The 19,184-nt window shown below is 56.1% G+C and overlaps 1 protein-coding gene across 1 annotated transcript; it reads left to right on the top strand.

Moving 5' to 3' along the window:
* The first annotated feature begins 151 nt into the window (after positions 1–151).
* Positions 152–16,351, top strand: SLC66A1 (solute carrier family 66 member 1). The gene is made up of 8 exons (XM_049617948.1): positions 152–206; positions 4,564–4,732; positions 11,658–11,787; positions 12,605–12,692; positions 13,285–13,427; positions 13,598–13,690; positions 14,181–14,366; positions 15,380–16,351. Exons 2-8 carry the CDS (start codon positions 4,569–4,571, stop codon positions 15,449–15,451), a joined length of 876 nt encoding a protein of 291 aa, XP_049473905.1. The 5' UTR covers positions 152–206; positions 4,564–4,568; the 3' UTR covers positions 15,452–16,351.
* Positions 16,352–19,184: the final 2,833 nt, after the last annotated feature.

Here is a 19,184-nt window from a genome sequence, read left to right as displayed (position 1 = left end):
AGGCGGTGAGGGAATGGAGACAGGCTGCGCGCCGCCCCACCGCGCACGCTCCGCTTGCTCGCACCGCCCCCAAGGTCTATAGACTCCGCCCGCGGCACAGGAGGCGGAGCCGCGCGGCTCAGGGGCGGGGCGGGGTTTCGGGTCAGCTGACCTAGGCTGTGCAGACTCAACCCAGAAACCGGAGCTGTGCTGTGGATCTTGGCGCGGTGAGGCAGGTTTGAGGCTGGGGGCAAGGATGAAGGCTGCGGGTCGGGACTCTGGGGCGTCTCTGCCATATTTTCCAATAACCTCCTCCAGCCCCTAGACCGTCTTGGGGCTTCTGTCCCCTCCTTCGGGTACGAGATCCTGGGACGAGGTTCTGAGCCGGGATTAGGTGGCCCCTGGGGGCATACGTTCCCCTCCTGAGCATGGCCTCTCAGACGAGCCTGTCCAGGGATTAGTATCTGAGTCCCCTGTTCACCTCCTGCTTCCGGCGGTCGGCCCCCGTCGTGTCCGACGGCTTTGTTTTCTCCAGGGCAGGCCATGGGAGGGGGCCTCGCGGCGATTGAGCGCTGACCCCAGCAGCTGCCCTGTCATTATCCGCGCCAAACAGGCGGCTCGCGCGGGGCTGAGTCACCAGGTGGCCACGGACCTGGAGGCCTTGGAGTGGGTGGTATCCACCAGCGGGGACGCCCCTCCCCTCCACAGACGCCGCGGTTCTGTTGGGAGCCCAGATTGCCTCCTCCCCTCATGCCTAGGACAAGTTTTCAAGTGTGTCCATGGGGAGGCTGGGTTTGGAAGACTGGCGCGGGTCTTGTCCATTCAACACTTAACCGAAGGCTGCTTTGCGCCAGGGACTTGCGGAGGGCGGTAGAGGAGCGGGGGACACGAGGCAACCAGTGCTTAGCCTGTACCAGGTACCATCCTCATTTCTTGGCCTGAATTATGTCATTTAATTCTGCAGTTTGTAATTCTGCAGTCTAGGAGGTGGATACCTAGGTTATCCGCCCCCCCCCCCCATTGTATAGATTGGAACTCTGAGGCTCAGTCACTTGCCCCGGAGTTCTATACCTTGTAGGCATCAGGCAGGTCAGTTCTAGGGTGTTCTCTCCTCAGACCTAGGTCATCTGAACTCACGACTGGTTTCCTTCCTTCCTTCCTTCCTTCCTTCCTTCCTTCCTTCCTTCTCTTTCCTTTCTGTATTCCTCTCTGTCTGTCTCCTCTTTCTTCCTCAGCACTTTCTGAACCTTTATTGTGCAGCTGGTGTTTCCAGCCCTGAGAGTCCGTCACAGCTAGGGTGAAGGGAGGGGTGTGGGCTTGAAGAGCAGGATTAGCTGAGGAATGTGATAAGCATTCTTCAGGTATGTGAAGGAGGGGAGGGGGTGGGGTGACAGGTGTCATCCAGCCAGCCTTTGCAAGACCTCTTTGAGATGACATGTTAGAACTGGGTCAAAGTGTCTCCTTTACCAGGCCCTCCAGGGGCAGAAGGACACTCCTTGGGGAAGAGACCACACGTGCAGAAGCCTGGAGGCCTGCATGCAGCTTCCTTGGGAAGCTTCCATGGGAAGCATCTCCGTGATTCAGCTTGGGATCCGAGAGAGGAACTTGGGTATGGCAGGTGATGCCTTCTCCAGCACAACCTTTCTCAGAATCAGATGGGGTTGCCCTTCTTTTTTTTTTTTTTAAGATTTTAATTTTAGGTAATCTCTACCCCCAGTGTGGGGCTTGAACTCACAACCCCAAGACCTAGAGTCACATGTTCTACCAACTGAGCCAGCCAGGCATCCCAAATCCCTTGTGTTTAAGGCTGCTTCTTGAACCCAAAGACCCTGATCTGAAGTCCAGAGACACTGTTCCTGAATTCTGGACATGTGCCCTCTGTGGTTCCAAGACACCCCTGCTGTGGTCCTTGTCAAACCTGTGGATGCAGCCAAACTTTGTTGGAACCCCGGACATCTGTTCTCACAGTGCTATTTGACCAAGAGGTGGGCCCCTTTCCAGAAGCCAGGCCTGGGGCCCAGGCTGGCTCTTTAGCTGGGTCAGAACCTATAGGTGACGGGCTGTACGCACAGCGGCCCCCAGGGGAAGGCCCTCTGGTCAGGATTCCTGTGCGTCTTAGAGTGCCCTGAGTTGTACGCATGCCCTGTGCACGGATAGGAGACCACCCACCTAGTGCTCTGGGCCCTCTGAGCCAAGCTACGGTTCTCAAGACACCCCCTTCCCTCACTGGGCATGTGCTCACCTTATTTCCTCCCTAACCTGGTGAAAAGGATGGAGGGTGAGGGGGTGGCCTCAGGGTGGTTGAGCTATAGGGTTCTCATCCCTCAAGCAGTCACCAGCCTGACAGCCTGTCAGGCGCTGGGCTAAGAGCCTCATATGTGCTTCATCTGCACCACAAACCCCAAGGAGTGAGTGTCATCATCCCCATTTTATAGAGAGGCTCAGACGGGTTACTCACTTGGGCAGGGCCACCCGACCTTATCTGGAAAACGGAGACCCTCTCCACTACCTCGCAGGGAAGTTACGAGGGTGGCGATGTAGTCATGCGATGGGCTGGATGGGCACACTCAGAATCTGTAAGAGGACGGCGGGGAGTCCACTTGGGAGGTGGCTGGGGGACCAGAGGACTTGCTCTGAGATGCCTTTAGCCCAGCAGAGATACAGTTCTTACCTGGATTGTCTGTTAACCTGGGTGGCCTTGCAGGTGCTAGTGGCAAGACATCAGGTCAACAGCTCCCACGTGGGCTGTGCTGAAGGTCATCAAGGTGGGTTACCAGGATGCAGATAGAGGCTATCAGCACCCTTTCTGGGCCTCGGGGGTACTGCAGAGACCCGGGCAGACAGTGACCCGGATGCCCTTACCCCCAGCTCAGGGCCTCTGCTCGTGGCCAGTCACAGTAGGGCTGAGAGTCTCAAACTTCCTGAGAAGAGAAGCTGACTTGCTTCCTTTCCCTCCCTGGTGCTCCCAGGGTGCTGCGATCTCAGCACTTCCAAGGGTCTGGCCAGGGTGACAGTCCATTTGGGTGCCGTGACAAAACACCAAAGACCAGGTGGCTTATAAACAACACACTTTGGTTTCTTACTTGTTCTCGGGGCTCGGAAATCCAAGGTCAAGGCACCAGCAGATTTGGTGTCTGGTGAGGGTCCGCCCCCTGGCTCATAGGTGGCTGTCTTTTCGCTGTGTCCTCACGTGGCAGAAGGGGTGAGGGAGCTCCCTGGGGTCTCTTTTATAAGGACACTCGTCCCATTTATGAGGGCTTTGCTCTCTTGACCCAAGCACCTGCCAACGGCCCCATCTCCTAATGCCATCACACTGGGGGTTAGGTTTCAATGTACGAATTTGGGGAGCACACAAATGTTCACTCCGTAGCACAGGGCATTGCCTTATGAGGATTCTGGGCCTTCTGAGTAGGAACTGAAGGTGGCCGGAGACAGTCTCAGCCCGGTGAGGAAAGCCTCTGAGCACAGGAAGAGAAGAGGAAGCCTGCCTTCTGGCCGCTGGGGAGGTCGGGGCAGTTAGGCCAGGCCACAGGAGAGCTCGGCCACACCCAGGGACAGAAGCGCCTGAGGCAGCATTGGCAGGGTGGCTATGAGCTGGGGTGTGGTGGGCTCCCAGTCCCCGCTTTGACTCTGGCCTCTGCCGCTTCCTGGCTGGGTACGAGTCCCTTCCGTTCATGGAGTTGATATGAGGACAACATGAGTAAATGCCTGCGAGGTGCTTAGCACAAAGCTGGCAAAGAGCTTAGTAATCAAGGGCTGTGATGCGTCTCGCCTGGTAGACACGGCGCCATCTGGCTCCACTTTCTCTTCCTTCTCTTGGACTGTCGCGCAGACGGGGACTGCTTTAGTCACTGTGCAGGGTGCTCGGGCACCGGGAGGAGACTTTCCTGCCTGTTCCTGCACCAGCCACCTTCTGGCTTTGCTGGTGGTGAGAATGGGGAGGTGGTTCTGGACCCCTTGCCAGCGGGCGTGCCACACATGTTGCTCCTGGAGAATTCTGCGTGAGTGCCACGCTTGGGTCCCAGCCACCTGTGCAGGCCGTCATCCCCTGAGCGACGTTGGCAGATAGCCCTACTTTAAATGAGACGATGTGCTCAACGGGGCCTGGTCTCAGCAGACCCCCCTGGAGTAATTGACAAAACAGATTGGAAACAACGTAAATGTTCAAGAGTCCTGACAGAGGTGCCCCTGAGGGCTCAGTTCTCCGCACTGTAGGGACTCCTTTAACCCTGGTGACATCCGTGTGAGGGCGGTACTGTTACCACCCCTTTCATAGATGAAGGTATTGAAGCACAGGGGGGCCGGGCATCGACCCAAAGCTGCAGCACCGTCAAGTGGTAAAGCTGGGATTCGAACACACTTGTCCCTGGCCGCAGATCAGCGCTCCCCCTGCCCGTGTCATTGGCACGCGTGTGCTGTCATCTTTCTGTCCTCGAGGCTGATTGTCCTCGGATTCAGAGGCTTGGTCTGTGCCAGGTGTTAAAACTGGGGATGGGCATAGCTGGGGGGGCCACAGGATGCAGACCTTCCAGAGCTGAAGCCGCCCTTTCTTTCTCCCCCTACGACCCTCCCTCCATCCCACAGCGGCCATGGTCTGGAAGAAACTGGGCTCCGGCAACTTCTCCAGCTGCCCCAACGGCTCCCTCGAGTGGATATGGGACGTGTTTGGCGAATGCGCCCAGGACGGCTGGGACGAGGCCAGTGTGGGCCTGGGCTTGATCTCCATTCTCTGTTTTGCAGCATCCACCTTCCCGTGAGTACTGGCAGGGGCGCGGGGAGCAGGGCAGGGGCGATGGCTTCAGGCACTGCTTGGAGGGGCCTCTCCAGATTCAAGGCCATGTGTGCTGCCTCCACTCCCACTCACTGACTTCCAGCCCGCCCCGGAGGGCCCTGCGCCGAACCCCACCCTAGGCTGACACACAGATGTTAATAACAAGAATATTAACACTTGCTGCCCTGTGTTGAGGGTCCAGTGTGTGTGTGGCTGACTTCTAAGCGCTTGATGTGTTTTTTACTTCATTTAATCCTCATAATAAGCCTGTGAAATAGGAACAGTTGCCGTGCCTACTTTATGAGGGAACGGAAACCCAGAGAGGCTAAGTAACTTGCTCTAGGTTGCACAGCTAGGAAGAGAGGAAGCAGAGGGGTGGGTGGGCTGAGATGCACCAAGCCCTCGTCCTGTGACAGTCTGGTGGTGGGCAGAGAAGCAGGGATTACCAAACAGCGTGGCCACTGGCATGATTGGGGAAGAGGACACCCTGTGACCTGGGAGAGTCACTTTGCTGCTGCGTACCTCAGCTTCCCCATCTGCAAAATGGGAATGTTGTTCCCTAACTGCCGGGGTTGCTGGCGTGAGGGAACGTACGCCTTTGCTCGTTGCGTGCACAACCCCGTGGCTGGACAGAGTGTGTGCGGGTCAGGGACGCGGGGACAGGTGAGGTCAAAGAGGTCACCAAGGGCCCTGTAATGTGAGGCATTCTCCCCTGTTAGGAAACGTGCTCTTTATCCTGAGGGAGAAAGATAGGAGTTTAATCAGGAGCTCGGCATCTTTTAAAAATAGCTTTATGGAGAGATAATCCACATACCATATAATTAGCCTATTTACATGTATAATTCAGTGTTTTTCGTATAGCCACAGAGTCGTATAACCATTGCCTTAATCAGTTTTAGGACATTTTCTTCGCCCTAAAAAGAAACCCCCAAAGCAGTGAGTCATTCCTCATTTCCCACTCCCAGGCCCTGGCAACCACGAGTCTACTTTCTGTTGCTATAAATTTGCCTACCCTGGACGTTTCGTGTAAAGGGAATCACAGAGCATGCGAAAGCCTGGCTTCTTTCCCTTAACATAACGTCTTCAAGGCTCATGCATGTTTGGCAGGCGTGAGGGCTTCATTCCTGTTTATGTCTGAATAATATTCCCGTGTGTGATGTCCCACCTTTTATTCGTTCATCCATTGATGGGCATTTGGTCTGTTTCTACTTTGCGGCTATGCCAGTCAAGGCCACCGTGAGCATTCATGTGCACGTTTTTGTGGGTACATGTTTTCACTTCTCTTGGGTACGTGCCTAAGTAGCAAAATTGCTGGGTCATATGGCAACTCTGTGTTTACTCTTTTAAGGATGTTTAAAAAACATTAAGTTTCTGGTTTCATGACGTGGCCTGGCCCTAGTGATGTCATTTTGGGCCTGTGGTTTTCTTTTCTTTCTCTCTCTCTCTTTTTTTTTTTTAAGATTTTTTTTTCATTTTTCTTTTTAATATTTATTTATTTTTGAGAGAGAGAGAAACAGAGCACAAACTGGGGAGGGACAGAGAGAGAGGAAGACACAGAATCTGAAGCAGGCTCCAGGCTCTGAGCTGTCACCACAGAGCCAGACGTGGGGCTCGAACCCACCGACCGTGAGGTTATGACCTGAGCCAAAGTTGGATGCTTAACCGACTGAGCCACCCAGGCGCCCCTTTTTCAAAGATTTTTATTTTAAGGGACGCTTGGGTGGCTCAGTCGGTCAAGCGTCTGACTCTTGATTTTGAGGTCATGATCTCACGGTTTGTGAGTTTGAGTTCAGAGTCTGGCTCTGTGGTGATGGTGCAGAGCCTGCTTGGGATTCTGTCTTTCCTTCCTTCTGCCCCTCCCCCCCTTTGTGCTCACTCTCTCTCCCCGTTTCTCTCTCAAAATTAATAAACTTAAGAAAAAAAAAGATTTTTGTTTTTAAGTAATCTCTGTATGCAACATGGGGCTCGAAGTCACAAGCCTGAGATCAAGAATCACACGCTCCACTGACTGAGCCAGCCAGGCGCCCCCAGTGGTTTTCTTTTTAATCAGGAACCGCCAGGCTGTTTTCCAGAGAGGCTGCACCATTTTACATTCCCGCCAGCCATGTGTGTGAGATTCCAGGGTCTCCAAATCCCCATCAATGCGTATTTTCTTTGTTATTGTAGCCACCCTAACGGCTTTGCAGTGTTATCTCACTGTAGTTTTGATTTGTATCTGCCTAATGGCTAGTGATGTTAAGCGTAGCTTTTCTTGTGATTTTTGGCCATTTGTGTATCTTCTTTGGAAAAAGGTCTGTTCAGATCCTTTGCCCATTTGTCAAGTGGATTATCTGTCTTTTTGTTGTTGAGTCGTAGGGGTTCTTTACATATCCTAGATACAGCAGCTTCATCTGACATATGATTTGCAAGTATTTTCTCCTGTTCCGTGGGTTCTCTGTTCACTTTCGCGATGGTGTCCTCTGAAGCACAGAAGTCCTAAATTTGGACAGTGTCCAGTTTATCTCTTTTTTTTCTTTTGTTGCTCGTGCTTTTGGTGTCCTATCTAAAAAAGCATCGTAGCCTAACCCAAGTCACGGAGATTTGCCCTTATCGTAACTGGGGTGCAGGGGCACAAGACCACCTAGTTTTGGGGGTCCCACACAGACCGGGTTCGGCCACTCACTGCTGACAGAATCTGAAGGCAGAGACACCGAGTGATGGTGAACCAAGAAAGGAATTTGTTTCCAAGAGGCCGATCCTGGGAAGACCATGGACTTGCGTCTCAAGGACTGTCTCCGTAGTGCTGAAAATCCATCTGGATTTATATAAGGAAAATGTGGGCCAGGGGTCAGTGGGGACGTGCTGGTGGGCAGTGAGGGTCAGGTCAGTCCTTGTCTTGGGGTCAGTCATTCCGGGTCTTGCTGGCTCAGGGCCGTCCTTGTCGCCTGAGGGAGTAGTTTCGGTTCCCTTCCCAGGATGCTTTGCCCGCAGGGTCTTTTGCCTGAGTTATGGGATGAGCTGGAAAGAAGAACTTAATCAATTAGAAAGTTTGAGGTCAAAACGGATGTAGGTGAAGCCCTCTTTCGTTATCGTTTCTTCTGAGTGTTATAGATTTACCTGATTCTGACACCAGCATCCCTGTGTATTTTTGCCCCACAGCACCAAGCATTTAACTCAGTTTAGGCCCTGTCTACTTTGGGACAGCATCAGATCCCACAGGTTAAGGGCTCAGTCCCACAGGATTGCCCCTCCCCCTTCAGAGGTCACTTGTAAGTCTAGGTTGTCGGCTGTGCTTCTGGTAGGAGTAGACCAGCTCTAGATCAAACCTGCTTGGGTTTGATTAATTTGCTAGAGCGGCTCACAGAAGTCAGAAAAACATCTTACTCACTGGATCACCAGTTTATCACAAAAGGATGTAACTCAGGAACAGCTACATGGAAGAGATGGAATTTCTAATTTCTCTCCCAGCGCGCCGCCCTCCCTGAATCTCTTACACGTTCACCAACCTGGAAGCTCTCTGAACCTGTCTGTTCCATTTCTTGTGCAGGCTTTGCTACACAGGCATGCTTGATTAAATCAGGGCCACTGGCGATTGACTTCATCTCCGGCCCCTGCCCCCTCCCCCAGAGATCACTGGATTGGGCCGGAAAAGTTCCAAGGGTTTAATCACATCATGGCAACCAGCCCTCCTCTTTGGAGGATCCAGAGGCTTCCCAAAACTTAACCTCGTGAACATAACAAAAGGCACCCTTATTGTTCTAATCGCTTTGGAAATCGCAAGGTTTTTAGGAGCTCTCTGCCAGGGATGGGGTGAAGACCGAATCTAGATTTCTTATTATCAATCGCAGTGTAACAAATTAGCTTTTGAATTTAGGTCTGTTAAGAAACAAAGTGCCACTGGGTAAAATTGAAGATCCAGTTGGTGCTATGAAGCCATTCATGAATTGGACAGCATCCCATCTAGCAAATAGATGCTCTAAGGAGTTTTATAAAATGGAAGATTATAAGAAGGAGAGTGGGGCAAGAAATTATTAGCAGAAAAAAACGAAAGAGAGAAAGAAAGGATGATATCAGGTAAATTCACTTTCCTGCAGGGGATCTTACTTAGTAGATTACCTCATCTTCTTTTGATGGGGGATGGAGAGGACAGATGACCTCACTGCTGCTGACCAGAAAATTCCTGACCAATTAAGACTACGTTTCTGGGTTGAAATGCAATTAGATTACTTATTAAGCCCCTGTTTGGTGATTTGGCCTGAGTGACTCCATCTTGAGCCTGTGGTTTTCTTTTTGATGGGTTGTTGATACAGTTTGAGTGATATTTTGTATATGGTGTGAGGTAGGGGTTCAGTCTTTCTTTTGCATGGAGATACCTAGTTGTCCCAGTACCATGTGTTTAAAAGACTATTTTAATTCAATTCCCCCATTGAATTGTCCTAGTATGCTGTCACGGGCTTGACATTTTTATTGAATTGGCTTATTCCAGGTGCCATTGTGGGTATATTGCAAGTCATCAAAGCAGATGCCATCCTTGCCTTTGCAGAGCTTCTACTCTGGCTCCCTTTATTTATTTATTTATTTATTTATTCATTCATTTATTTATTTTTAAGTTTATTTATTTTGAGGGAGAGAGAGCGTGCATACTGCCAGCGGGTGAGGGGCAGAGAGCAAGAGGGAGAGAGAGAATCCCAAGCAGGCTCTGAGCTGTCAGCACACAGCCCAACGTGGGGCTTGATCTTACAAACCGTGAGATCATGACCTGTTGGCTCCTTTTAAAAGGCAGTCTGGGAGGGGCGCCTGCATGGCTCAGTCAGTTAAGCATCAGACTCTTACTTTTGGCTCAGGTCATGATCTCACAGCTACAGAGATCAAGCCCTATGTCAGGCCCCGTGCTGACAGCGTGGAGCCTGCTTAGGATTCTCTCCCTCTCTCTTCCCCTCCCCTGCTCTCTCTCTCTTTCAAAATAAATAAGTCAACATTAAAAAAAAAGGCAGTGTGGGAGTCACAGGGAAGAAGGGCTAGAGGGACAGGGAATAAGACTGGAGGTAGGGAGGCCACCTTGGAGGCTATGTAAGCCATCCAACAAGCAGCGATATTAGCGGGGGTTGGAGAGGCCCTTCACAGGCTGACCGGACAGGTATGGGTGACTGATGGAGGCCGAGGGAGAGGGATGCCTTGTTCCGAGCTGAGAGCTTCTCTAGAACGATCTGAGGAGCTGGCTGAGGCTTTTCCTGCCTGCCTGAGCCTGGCCGAGTAACCAGTGAGGGGGGTCAGAGGCCGGAGAGAGAGCCCCAGGTGACAGCAGGAAGGGCAGTCCCCTTTGTGCTCCTCTGTAGGACTCAGCCTTTCTTGAGTGCGGCAGAATCACTCCCCCTGAAATTTATGGAGTCTTGCCAAGACACATGTCCCAGAAGGGGCTTTAGGGGCCAGAGGATAGACCTTAATTAGGGGCTTCTGCGGTGCCAGGCCTGTGCCGGACCCTATTCCTGCCTTCAGGAAGCTTGAGTCCGGGAGGGACGGGGATGTCCTGTGTTACAAGGGAGAAGTGGAGGACACTGGCGAGCTTGCCGCAAGGAAGCCTGGGGAGGAAGTGATAGTTCTCAAGCCATGAAACACAAAGAGGAAGAGGAGGGAGTGGGCCGGCCGGCTGCCAGGAACAGGCTGGAGAAAGGGAAATAGGTCCTGGTGGAGGGGGCAGGGGCAGAGGAAGAGCCAGACCTGGGGGCCATGTGAGGACGCGCCCGGGAGGATGCGACTCCTCGCTGAACAGCAGTGAAAGGCTCTGAATGATTTCAGGGTTTTAGAAAGATCCTTGAGAGGGAGGACAGATTCGAGGAGGAACCAGGCGTGGATAAGAGACACAGAGGTGGGTGGTTGGGCAGGGGGCGCTCGGACAGGAGGAGGAGAGGGAGAGATGGCCATGGGGAGAACCAGGCCATGCTCTCTGCTCAGCTTCTGATGTTGGTGATGGTGGGGGTGGGGGTGGGGTGAGGTACCACTTAGCCCCCTTTTATTTAAATACACACCAACGATTAAACAGAAATGTAAAGGCTTAATGGCAGTTGTGTAAGGGTTAAGGGTGACTGGAGCCTCAGGGTCTGGCTGTGACAGGACTGGCCCAGCCCCTATGAGGAACGTGGCTACGCAGACCTGCCCTGTGGGGGTTCTGTGAGGCCTGGGTGAGTCCATACGCACAGAGGGCCCAGAATTCTCCTGTTACCTGTCATCGGCATTGAGCTCATGCTAAGACCAAGGGTCCAAGGAGAGGGCCTTTGGGAAAACCACCAGCGTATCAGAAGCCACTGGCCTAGTGACGGAGAGCTCTGGGGGTCCCAGCCCTGGCCCTCCCCATTGCCCTTTTTAAAAAAAATTTTTTAACGTTTATTTATTTTAGAGAGAGAGAGCTGGGGAGGGGCAGAGAGAGAGGACACACAGAATCTGAAGCAGGCTCCAGGCTCTGAGCTGCTAGCACAGAGCCTGACGCGGGTCCCGAACTCACGAACCGAGATCATGACCTGAGCCAAAGTCCGACGTTTAACCGACCGAGCCACCCAAGCGCCCCTTCCCATTGCCCTTTGAAGGTAATGGGCTGTCGTCTAGTCCATCTTATCACCGGCTGCTCCTGGAGGTCGAGCAGCCCCAGGCATTGTGCTCCCGCCACCGTCCTTTGAACCCCCTTCCCCTCCTCAGAAGAAAGAATGTGGGGTCCCTGTGAAGCGGTCTCAGGGCCTGACACAGAACTTTAGCACCCTGTAAAAACTCCACATTCCCACTGGGAGATGCCAGGGTGCCTCGGAGGGGAATCTGAGTACTGCTATGGGTGGTTCTGGAAAGAGGGACGCCCCACAGGGTTCCCGGGTGACTTCCTGTGCTTCTGCGGCCCCTGCCCCACTCTTCCCCTGAGTGTCGTCTCCTTCCTCTGCCACAGCCAGTACATCAAGGCCTGCAAGACAGGCAACATGGACCAGGCGCTGTCTCTGTGGTTCCTCCTGGGCTGGATCGGTGGAGACTCCTGCAACCTTATCGGCTCCTTCCTCGCCGACCAGCTGCCCCTGCAGGTGGGCCAGACCGCGGGCAGGTGGGCTGCACGGGACAGCCAGCAGGAGGGTCCCCGCTCCAGCGTCCTGATCCATGGTTCCATCTGGCGAGGGCCCCACCCCGTAGAGAGTGCCTTCCGCCCTGCCATGCGGCGTGACAAGGGGTCGGTCGGTGCCCTTGTCCGGGCCTCGGTTTCTCCATTTGCACACTGAGCACATCAAACCAGAGGATCGCTCTGGGGGCTGTGCTGTTAGGGTGTGGGGCCCCAGAGGAGGAACGGTTTCCCTTGGCAGGTCCAGCTGCCAGGAATCACAGGAATCCTCTGCCTTCCCCACCAGGACTGTAAAGTCTTTTTTTTTTTTTTTTAAATGTTTATTTATTTTTGAGAGAGAGAGGCAGAGCATGAGTGGGGGAGGGACAGAGAGAGAGAGGGGGAGACACAGAATCCGAAGCAGGCTCCAGGCTCTGAGCTGTCAGCTCAGAGCCGGACGCGGGGCTCGAACCCACGAACCGTGAGATCATGACCTGAGCCGAAGTCGGACGCCCCACCGACTGAGCCACCCAGGCGCCCCAGGACTGTAAAGTCTTGATGGCTCCTGTACCAGCCAGACCAGAGCCCTCACTTAACCTCCCAGTCCCGTTCTGTATCCTGCACGTTTTCTCCCTCTGCCTCCCTGATCTCTGCCCGGTAGAAACCGTGCTCCCCTCCTTCCCAGATAAGGAGACAGAAGGTCAGAGAGGTGAAATGAATTGGCCGGGCCACCCGGCTGCTGACCGAGCGCGGCCGTGCTGTCGGCACATGGTCCGCAGAGCCTGGGAGCCCTGTTTGTCTTGCAGACCTACACAGCGGTATATTACGTACTGGCGGACCTGCTGATGCTGTCACTGTACTTTCATTACAAATTTAAGAAACGCCCCTCGCTGCGTGAGTACGGGGTCCCTCTGGTCGGGCGTGTCGGGGGCAGCGGGAGAGCCGGCAGCCGGGGAGGAAGTGGGTTTCCCATTGTCCAGTGATAAACTCAGCGTAGGGCCTTATCTGCAGGTCTGAGCCCCAGCCGGCCAAGATGGAGGCCGGAGGGTGATTGGCACATCCCGGCAGGACCGCAGGGACTTCCCTTCTCTTGAGCTCTCATTCAGCAAACGTGGCTTCAGCTGCTCCTCTGTGCCTGGCCCTGGGCTTGGAGCTGAGGAACCGAGGACAAGGACAGGTCCTCGCTGCCCTCGAGGATTGAGAAGGGGGAGGTCAGATGGAGGCACTTGGGGGTGGGGCTGTTTCGCTGGCATTTCCGTGTGGGGTAACCCCCTCCTGATCCTGCTGCCTTCGTCTCTCCTTTACCACCCAAGGAGAAGGGTGCTATGATTACACCCGTTCTGTAGATGAGGAATTAAAGCTCAGAGAGGTTCGGTTACTTGCCCAGAGTCACACAGCCACTGAAGGGCAAGGCCAGGAGTCAAGTCCTGGTCTGTTTCCTGCCACTGATAACCTAACCGTGGCTTTCCACCTGCCTCCCGCTCAGTGTCTACCCCCATCAATTCTCTGCTCCTGTTCATTTTGGCAATGGTGTGTACCACCCCACTGCTGAGGAGTGCTGGCCCCGTGACTGCCCCGAGCGAAGTCTTCCGGGGGCGGACGCTTCTGTCAGTGGAGCCGGGCAGTAAGGTGAGGTGCGGGTCTGGTAGGGTGGGGTGTGGATTGGGGGCCGGCTCGTCGTCCCCAAGGACCCTGCCCTGCATGGCCGCGGAGGTGGGCACTGCCCTCTCCCAGGGGGCCTGGGGTCTCGCCCTGCACCTCTGGCCCCTGTTAGGCACTGAGCACCCCCTCCCTCTCAGCCCTTCACTCGGCAGGAAATCATCGGCTTCGTCATCGGCTCTGTCTCCAGCGTGCTGTACCTGCTGTCCCGGCTGCCTCAGATCCGCACTAACGTGAGCCTGGGGCAGGGGTGGGTGGACCCCCTGTGTTGAGGTGTGGAGTTTCACAAGAGGTCTGGGTCCAAACTCACTGTTGGCTTGGGCAAGTGCATCCAGTTCCCTAAGCCTCAGTTTCTGCCTCTGGGGAGTGGGCATGGGCCGCCTACGGGCACGTGTGTCCTGTGTGTGTCTCAGGGAAGCAGGAGGTCACGCGAGGTCAGGGGCTAGGCCCAGAGTCCTGAGAGGAGAGGAGAGAGTGGCATATTGGGGCCAGGGGGGCTTGTGGGGCAGCGAGGGTCCGTGGAGGGCGGGGGAGCGGGCCATCGTGGGGCCAATGTCCCATGGGCCCGGAACGGGTGTAGGGGTGCGGGTCGTGGATACCAGGTGCACAGGGAGACGTCAGCTCAGAGCATGCACAGTGCGACAGGGACGTGTGGACAGTGACAACCCAGGGTGACAAGAGTCCTGTCTGCGGCCTCCGACCCCACCCCCTCCTCACCCCTAGTTCCTGAGGAAGTCGACCCAGGGGGTCTCCTATTCGCTGTTCGCGTTGGTGATGCTGGGGAACACGCTGTACGGGCTGAGCGTGCTGCTCAAGAACCCCGAGGTGGGTCAGAGTGAGGGCAGCTACCTGCTGCACCACCTGCCCTGGCTCGTGGGCAGCCTGGGCGTGCTGCTTCTGGACAGCATCGTATCCTTCAGGGGCGGGGCGGAGGGCGGGGCGGAGGGCGTGGTGGGGCGGGGCGTGCTGCTGCTGGACCCCATCATATCCTTCAGGGGCGAGGCGGGGGGCGGGGGCGGGGCGTGTTGCTGCGGGACGCCTTCATTTCCTTCAGGGGCGGGGCGGAGGGCGGGGCGGGGCGTGCTGCTGCTGGACCCCATCATCCTTCAGGGGCGGGGCGGAGGGCGGGGCGGGGCGTGCTGCTGCGGGACACCGTCCTATCCTTCAGGGAAGGGGCAGCGTGGGGCCGGCTTGGCAGCCTCCGCCTGCACACGGCTCCGCACCCACCCATCCAAGCACCCCGGGAGGCACCAGACCCGGCGGTGAGCAGGAACCGAACAGCCCTCGCCTGGGAAGCTTACAGCTCAGTGAGGGGGCAGTTGGCACCCATGGAGTGATCAGAGTGTGGCGCCGGGGGCTGTCTTGGTTTAGAAGGTCAGCCAAGGCCACCACAGTGCCATTTAAACTGCCCCGAAGAGGTGCCTGGGTGGCTCAGTTAAGTGTCAGGCTTCAGCTCAGGTCATGATCTCGAGGTTTGTGAGTTCAAGCCCCACATCGGGTGCTGTGCTGTCAGCACCAAGCCTGCTGGGGATCCTCTGTCCCGCCCCCACTACCCCAAGCCGGCTCGTCCTTTTCCTTTCTCTCAAAAATAAACATTAAAAAAAAAAAATAAACTGGCCCCCCCCCCCCCCCCCCGGGAGAAGAAGAAATCACGCAGAGAGGCAAGGGAGGGGTGATCTAGACTCAGCTTGTGCAAAGGCCCTGAGGAATAAGGGGGAAATCAGCCCATCCAGGCCAGAGGAGTGCAAGCTGGAACGTGGAGGCAGCTGTCCCTGAGAGCATCGAAGGAGGGGCTGCAGCTCCAGACCTTGGCCTCTCAGAGTGAGGGTGACTGGGAAGGAAGAGGGGAGCAGCTCCGGAGGGAGCCGGGTCACGTCCGTCCCAATCTCTGCTCCATTTGGCCTTGACGTCGGCCCCTCCAGATTTCTATCCAGTTCCTGGTGTACAGGAACACGGCCACCTCTGCGGAGCGCCAGCCCCTGCTCCACAGTTGACAGGGACCCAGGCCAAGCCCAGGACAAACCAGGACCTCCAGATGCCACACCCAGGAAGGGACAGCTGTGGGCAGACACGGGGCTGCTGACCGTGGACTGGATCGTGGAGGAGGCTGGGGGTGCCTTGAGCTTCCCGCCCAGCTGCCTCCCCACCCACCTCTGAACTCTCTGGGCTGACTCCCGGGAGCCCCGACCGACTCTTCAGGGAGTGAGGAGTGAGAGGGGCACCAGGGCCAGTCCCCCACCCTCTTGGGACACATACCAGTGTCTGAGGCTTCTGTCCCTGGAAGCCTCGAGGAGGGCCTGCAGGCCAAGACCTTGGCCTCCCAGAAGGCAGCTGGCGCCCACAAGCTCCCCTCCCTCCGTCTGTCTGCATGCCCCCCGGAGCGGGGCGCAGGTGCAGCCGGGTGCATCTGGGGCCATCCTGGTGACTCCGGAAGCCCAGTAAATGGTACCTCCCAGCGAGGCCTCTTTCTGTCCTCATTCCCGAGGTGCTGGGGTCTGGGCTGCTCTGGGCGACAGCAGTGGATGGTGATCCGGGCCCCAGCTGCCGGGTCTCAGGTGGGGGCCTAAAGGTCCGGATGTGGCAGAGCCGAGCAGGAGCAGATCGCCCAGCCTCCTGGGGACCTCTGGTTTTCTCACCTGCTTCTCATGGTGAGGACACAGCAGTGAGGACGATGCTCTGACAAGGTCCCGGCTGCTCTGTGCTCAGGAAGAAGCAGAATAGTTCGGTTCAGACCTTGGTTCTGCATCTTAAGCTTGTCTGTGCCTGTTACCTCATCTGTGAAGTGGGATGACGACATTACCATTTTGTATTTCCTTCCAGGATGGCGTAATTAACGGAGGTTAGCCCCAAAGTCTGGCATGTAGTAAGAGCCTAATAAAGCTTAGCTTTGGTAATTTTCAGTTGGAGGAGAGGCACATCCAGATCTCCCTGCAGGTCAGGGAGACCTTCCTGGAGGAGGCGACATGCAGAAAATGAGCAGGGGATGACGGGGAGAGGTGGGGAATGTTGCAGGGAGCAGGAAGGAGGTGAAAGAACAATGGGAAGGGAGGCGAGGAGGGCAGGGCCCAGCCGTGAGCTCTGGTTCTGGACCCCAACCTCAGTTTGTCTCCCAGATCCCATTCTGAGGCCTCCTTCTTACTGGCCATGACCCTGTGGGTGCCTGAGGGCCCGTCAGGGAGAGAAGCTAGGTCTCAGCCTCTCCAAATCTCCTCTTCTGCCCCAGGGACAGAAAGGAGTCTGGCAGTGGCGCCCACCCCCCTCTGTCGAGAGGGACTGCCACTGCCCCAATTTGTTGCGACATGTATTTGCCGAGTGCTGCCTCCACTGGCCCATACTGTGTGGGGTGTCAGGGACGGGGGTGAACCAGCTCTGGTCCTCGCCATCAAGGAGGGAAGACGGCTGCCGGGCCCTGGTGGTAATAAGGGCTTTGACCGGAAGGTACAAAGTGCCGGAAGAATGAGGAGACTCAACAAGAAAGGCTTCGTGGAGGAGAGGCCCTGGGGCTGAATCTTGAAGGCAGAGGAAAGTCAGGAAAGGGCTACAGCGTGTGCACAGGCCTGGCATTGAGCGTCTGGGCTGCTCCCAAGATGGGGCCGCTTACGAAGAGCCTTGAAAGCCAGACTGACCGTAGACAGGGTCGTGGGGACAGGGACAGGCAGCGGCTCACAACAGGTGGCCTGGGTGTGGCCAGGGGAGAGAAGGCAGGAATTGGGGTCTGGGGAGACCGCGAAGGGGCAGCTCAGGCTCAGGTGGGCAGCGAGGGCAAGCAGGACCAGTCTCCCCCGGTCCTGTCCTGGGTCATACCTGTGGGGTCCTGTGTGTACCTGGCACGTGACTTGAGCGCTTCCTGTGTGCTGGCCTGGGCTGTGCCCTGTCGTGTAGGTGTAATTAGCCTGGCCGTTTTACAGATGGAAGATAGACTTTGAGGGACCAGGCTTAAGGTCGAGCAGCTTTTTGTTTTGTTTTGTTTTGTTTTGTTTTTTTAATTTTTTTTTTTCAACATTTTTTATTTATTTTTTGGGACAGAGAGAGACAGAGCATGAACGGGGGAGGGGCAGAGAGAGAGGGAGACACAGAATCGGAAACGGGCTCCAGGCTCCGAGCCATCAGCCCAGAGCCTGACGCGGGGCTCGAACTCACGGACCGCGAGATCGTGACCTGGCTGAAGTCGGACGCTTAACCGACTGCGCCACCCAGGCGCCCCTCGAGCAGCTTTTTGAACCACATTATGTCCCTCTGCTGCAAGGGCCATCCCACGCCTGGTGGGGGTTGGGGCCCTCCGAGTCCCCTCCCCGGACGGGGGTCCGGAGTGTTGGGCTGTGTGCAGTCCAGCTTTCCCTCGCTCTCAGGAGTGGCCCAGCCTTGCTGGGCTTAGGCTCCCTTCCCACTTCGAGCCTCTGGCCTTGTCCCAGCCAAAGGGGCCCCAGGCCCCAGGCCCCGGCTGCCTCTGGCCCGGGCCTGGTTCGGGTGCCCTTTGCCAGCCAGCACCTGGCTCCACCCGGGGTCCTGACCTTGGTGCCAGTTACCGGGGGCACATTCGGAATGGCAGTATGAGTCCCAAGTGTGGGCGTGAGTTAGAGCTGGGGGGCTAAGAGATGAAACCTCACAGCCCTACCTCCAAGCCCTTGTGTGGTGAGGGTGACGTAATCTCTTCCTCGTGGGAAGCACCGAGTCTTTGGGGTGCTGGCTTTCGCTTTCCAGCACTGCCCAGTGTGCTCCGAGCCATGGTTGCTTCCTCTTCAGGAAGCCCCGGCCTGATGGATGTGCCCAGGGGAGTGCCCTGCCCTGTCTGATGGAGGACGTAGCTGTGGTGGTTAAGAGAGATGGGCTTGTAGGCTCATGCCCCAGCGCCTGGCATGTGTAAGCGCCTGGTGGGTAAATGATGAGCTTCTCCGATGCCCAGGGCCTCCCCAGGCTCCTCCCGGAAAGCACAAGGGCCAGTCTGATGGACCCATTAGTTCCGCCACGCTGGCAGCCGTGCGTGCAGGTGGGTGGGGTCCCCGGGGGGGGGGGGGGGGGGGGGGCTCAGGTGGACTTCTCCACTGGGCACACACCTCTGTGCCTTGTTGCAGGCAGGGGGTGGTGGGGCCCTCACCTCTAGGTGTGGCCTGAAGGGGTGAGCTCTCCCACTTTGGACCCTTCCTCCCGCCTGATTCAGCCGAGTTCTGCCTTTAGGTTTCGGGCCCAGGCTCGGCCAAGAAAGCGGCGTCCCACACATCAGTTGTCTGGGAGGGATTCTCCATCTGGACACTCATGGGGGCAGGAGGCTGGGCCGGTCACCCCCAAAGAGCCCGGCCCGGGCGGTTCATATTTTAACTATTGAAGGAGATGCTGTGTATGCAAATGCCTTGCCACAGTGCCTGGCCTCGGTGTCCCCCCAAATCCTGGGGGGCAGGAAGCTGCCTGGCAGGCAGGTGGCAATCTCCAACAAGGCAGAAGGAAGGGCCCAGCATGCCTGTCCTCAGCATGAGGCCCCAGGTCCTCCCAGCCCGGGGTTCCCCTTGGTCATTTAGGGCAACTGGGATTTTTCTTTTTTTTTTTTAAAGTAGGCTTCACGTCCAGTGTGGAGTCCTACTCGGGGCTTGAACTCATGACCCCGAGATTAAGACCAGAGCTGAGATCAAGAGTTGGCACCCAGGCGCCACAAACCTGGGATGTTTTAAGCCATAGCTTAGGTATGGCCTTCAGTCCCCAAAGCTGAGAAAGGGGAGGAACGCACAGCTCAGC

Source organism: Panthera uncia, assembly GCF_023721935.1.
Source record: "Panthera uncia isolate 11264 chromosome C1 unlocalized genomic scaffold, Puncia_PCG_1.0 HiC_scaffold_4, whole genome shotgun sequence".
NCBI lineage: Eukaryota > Metazoa > Chordata > Mammalia > Carnivora > Felidae > Panthera > Panthera uncia.
This window is presented reverse-complemented; position numbering and strand designations above follow the sequence as displayed.

Excerpts from the sequence above, each read along its gene's own strand:
- SLC66A1 (XM_049617948.1), top strand. The coding sequence starts at position 4,569 with ATGGTCTGGAAGAAACTGGGCTCCGGCAACTTCTCCAGCTGCCCCAAC. Across the intron at positions 4,733-11,657 it reads TTTGCAGCATCCACCTTCCC|CCAGTACATCAAGGCCTGCA; the intron begins GTGAGTACTGGC and ends CCTCTGCCACAG. Across the intron at positions 13,428-13,597 it reads CAGTGGAGCCGGGCAGTAAG|CCCTTCACTCGGCAGGAAAT; the intron begins GTGAGGTGCGGG and ends CCTCCCTCTCAG.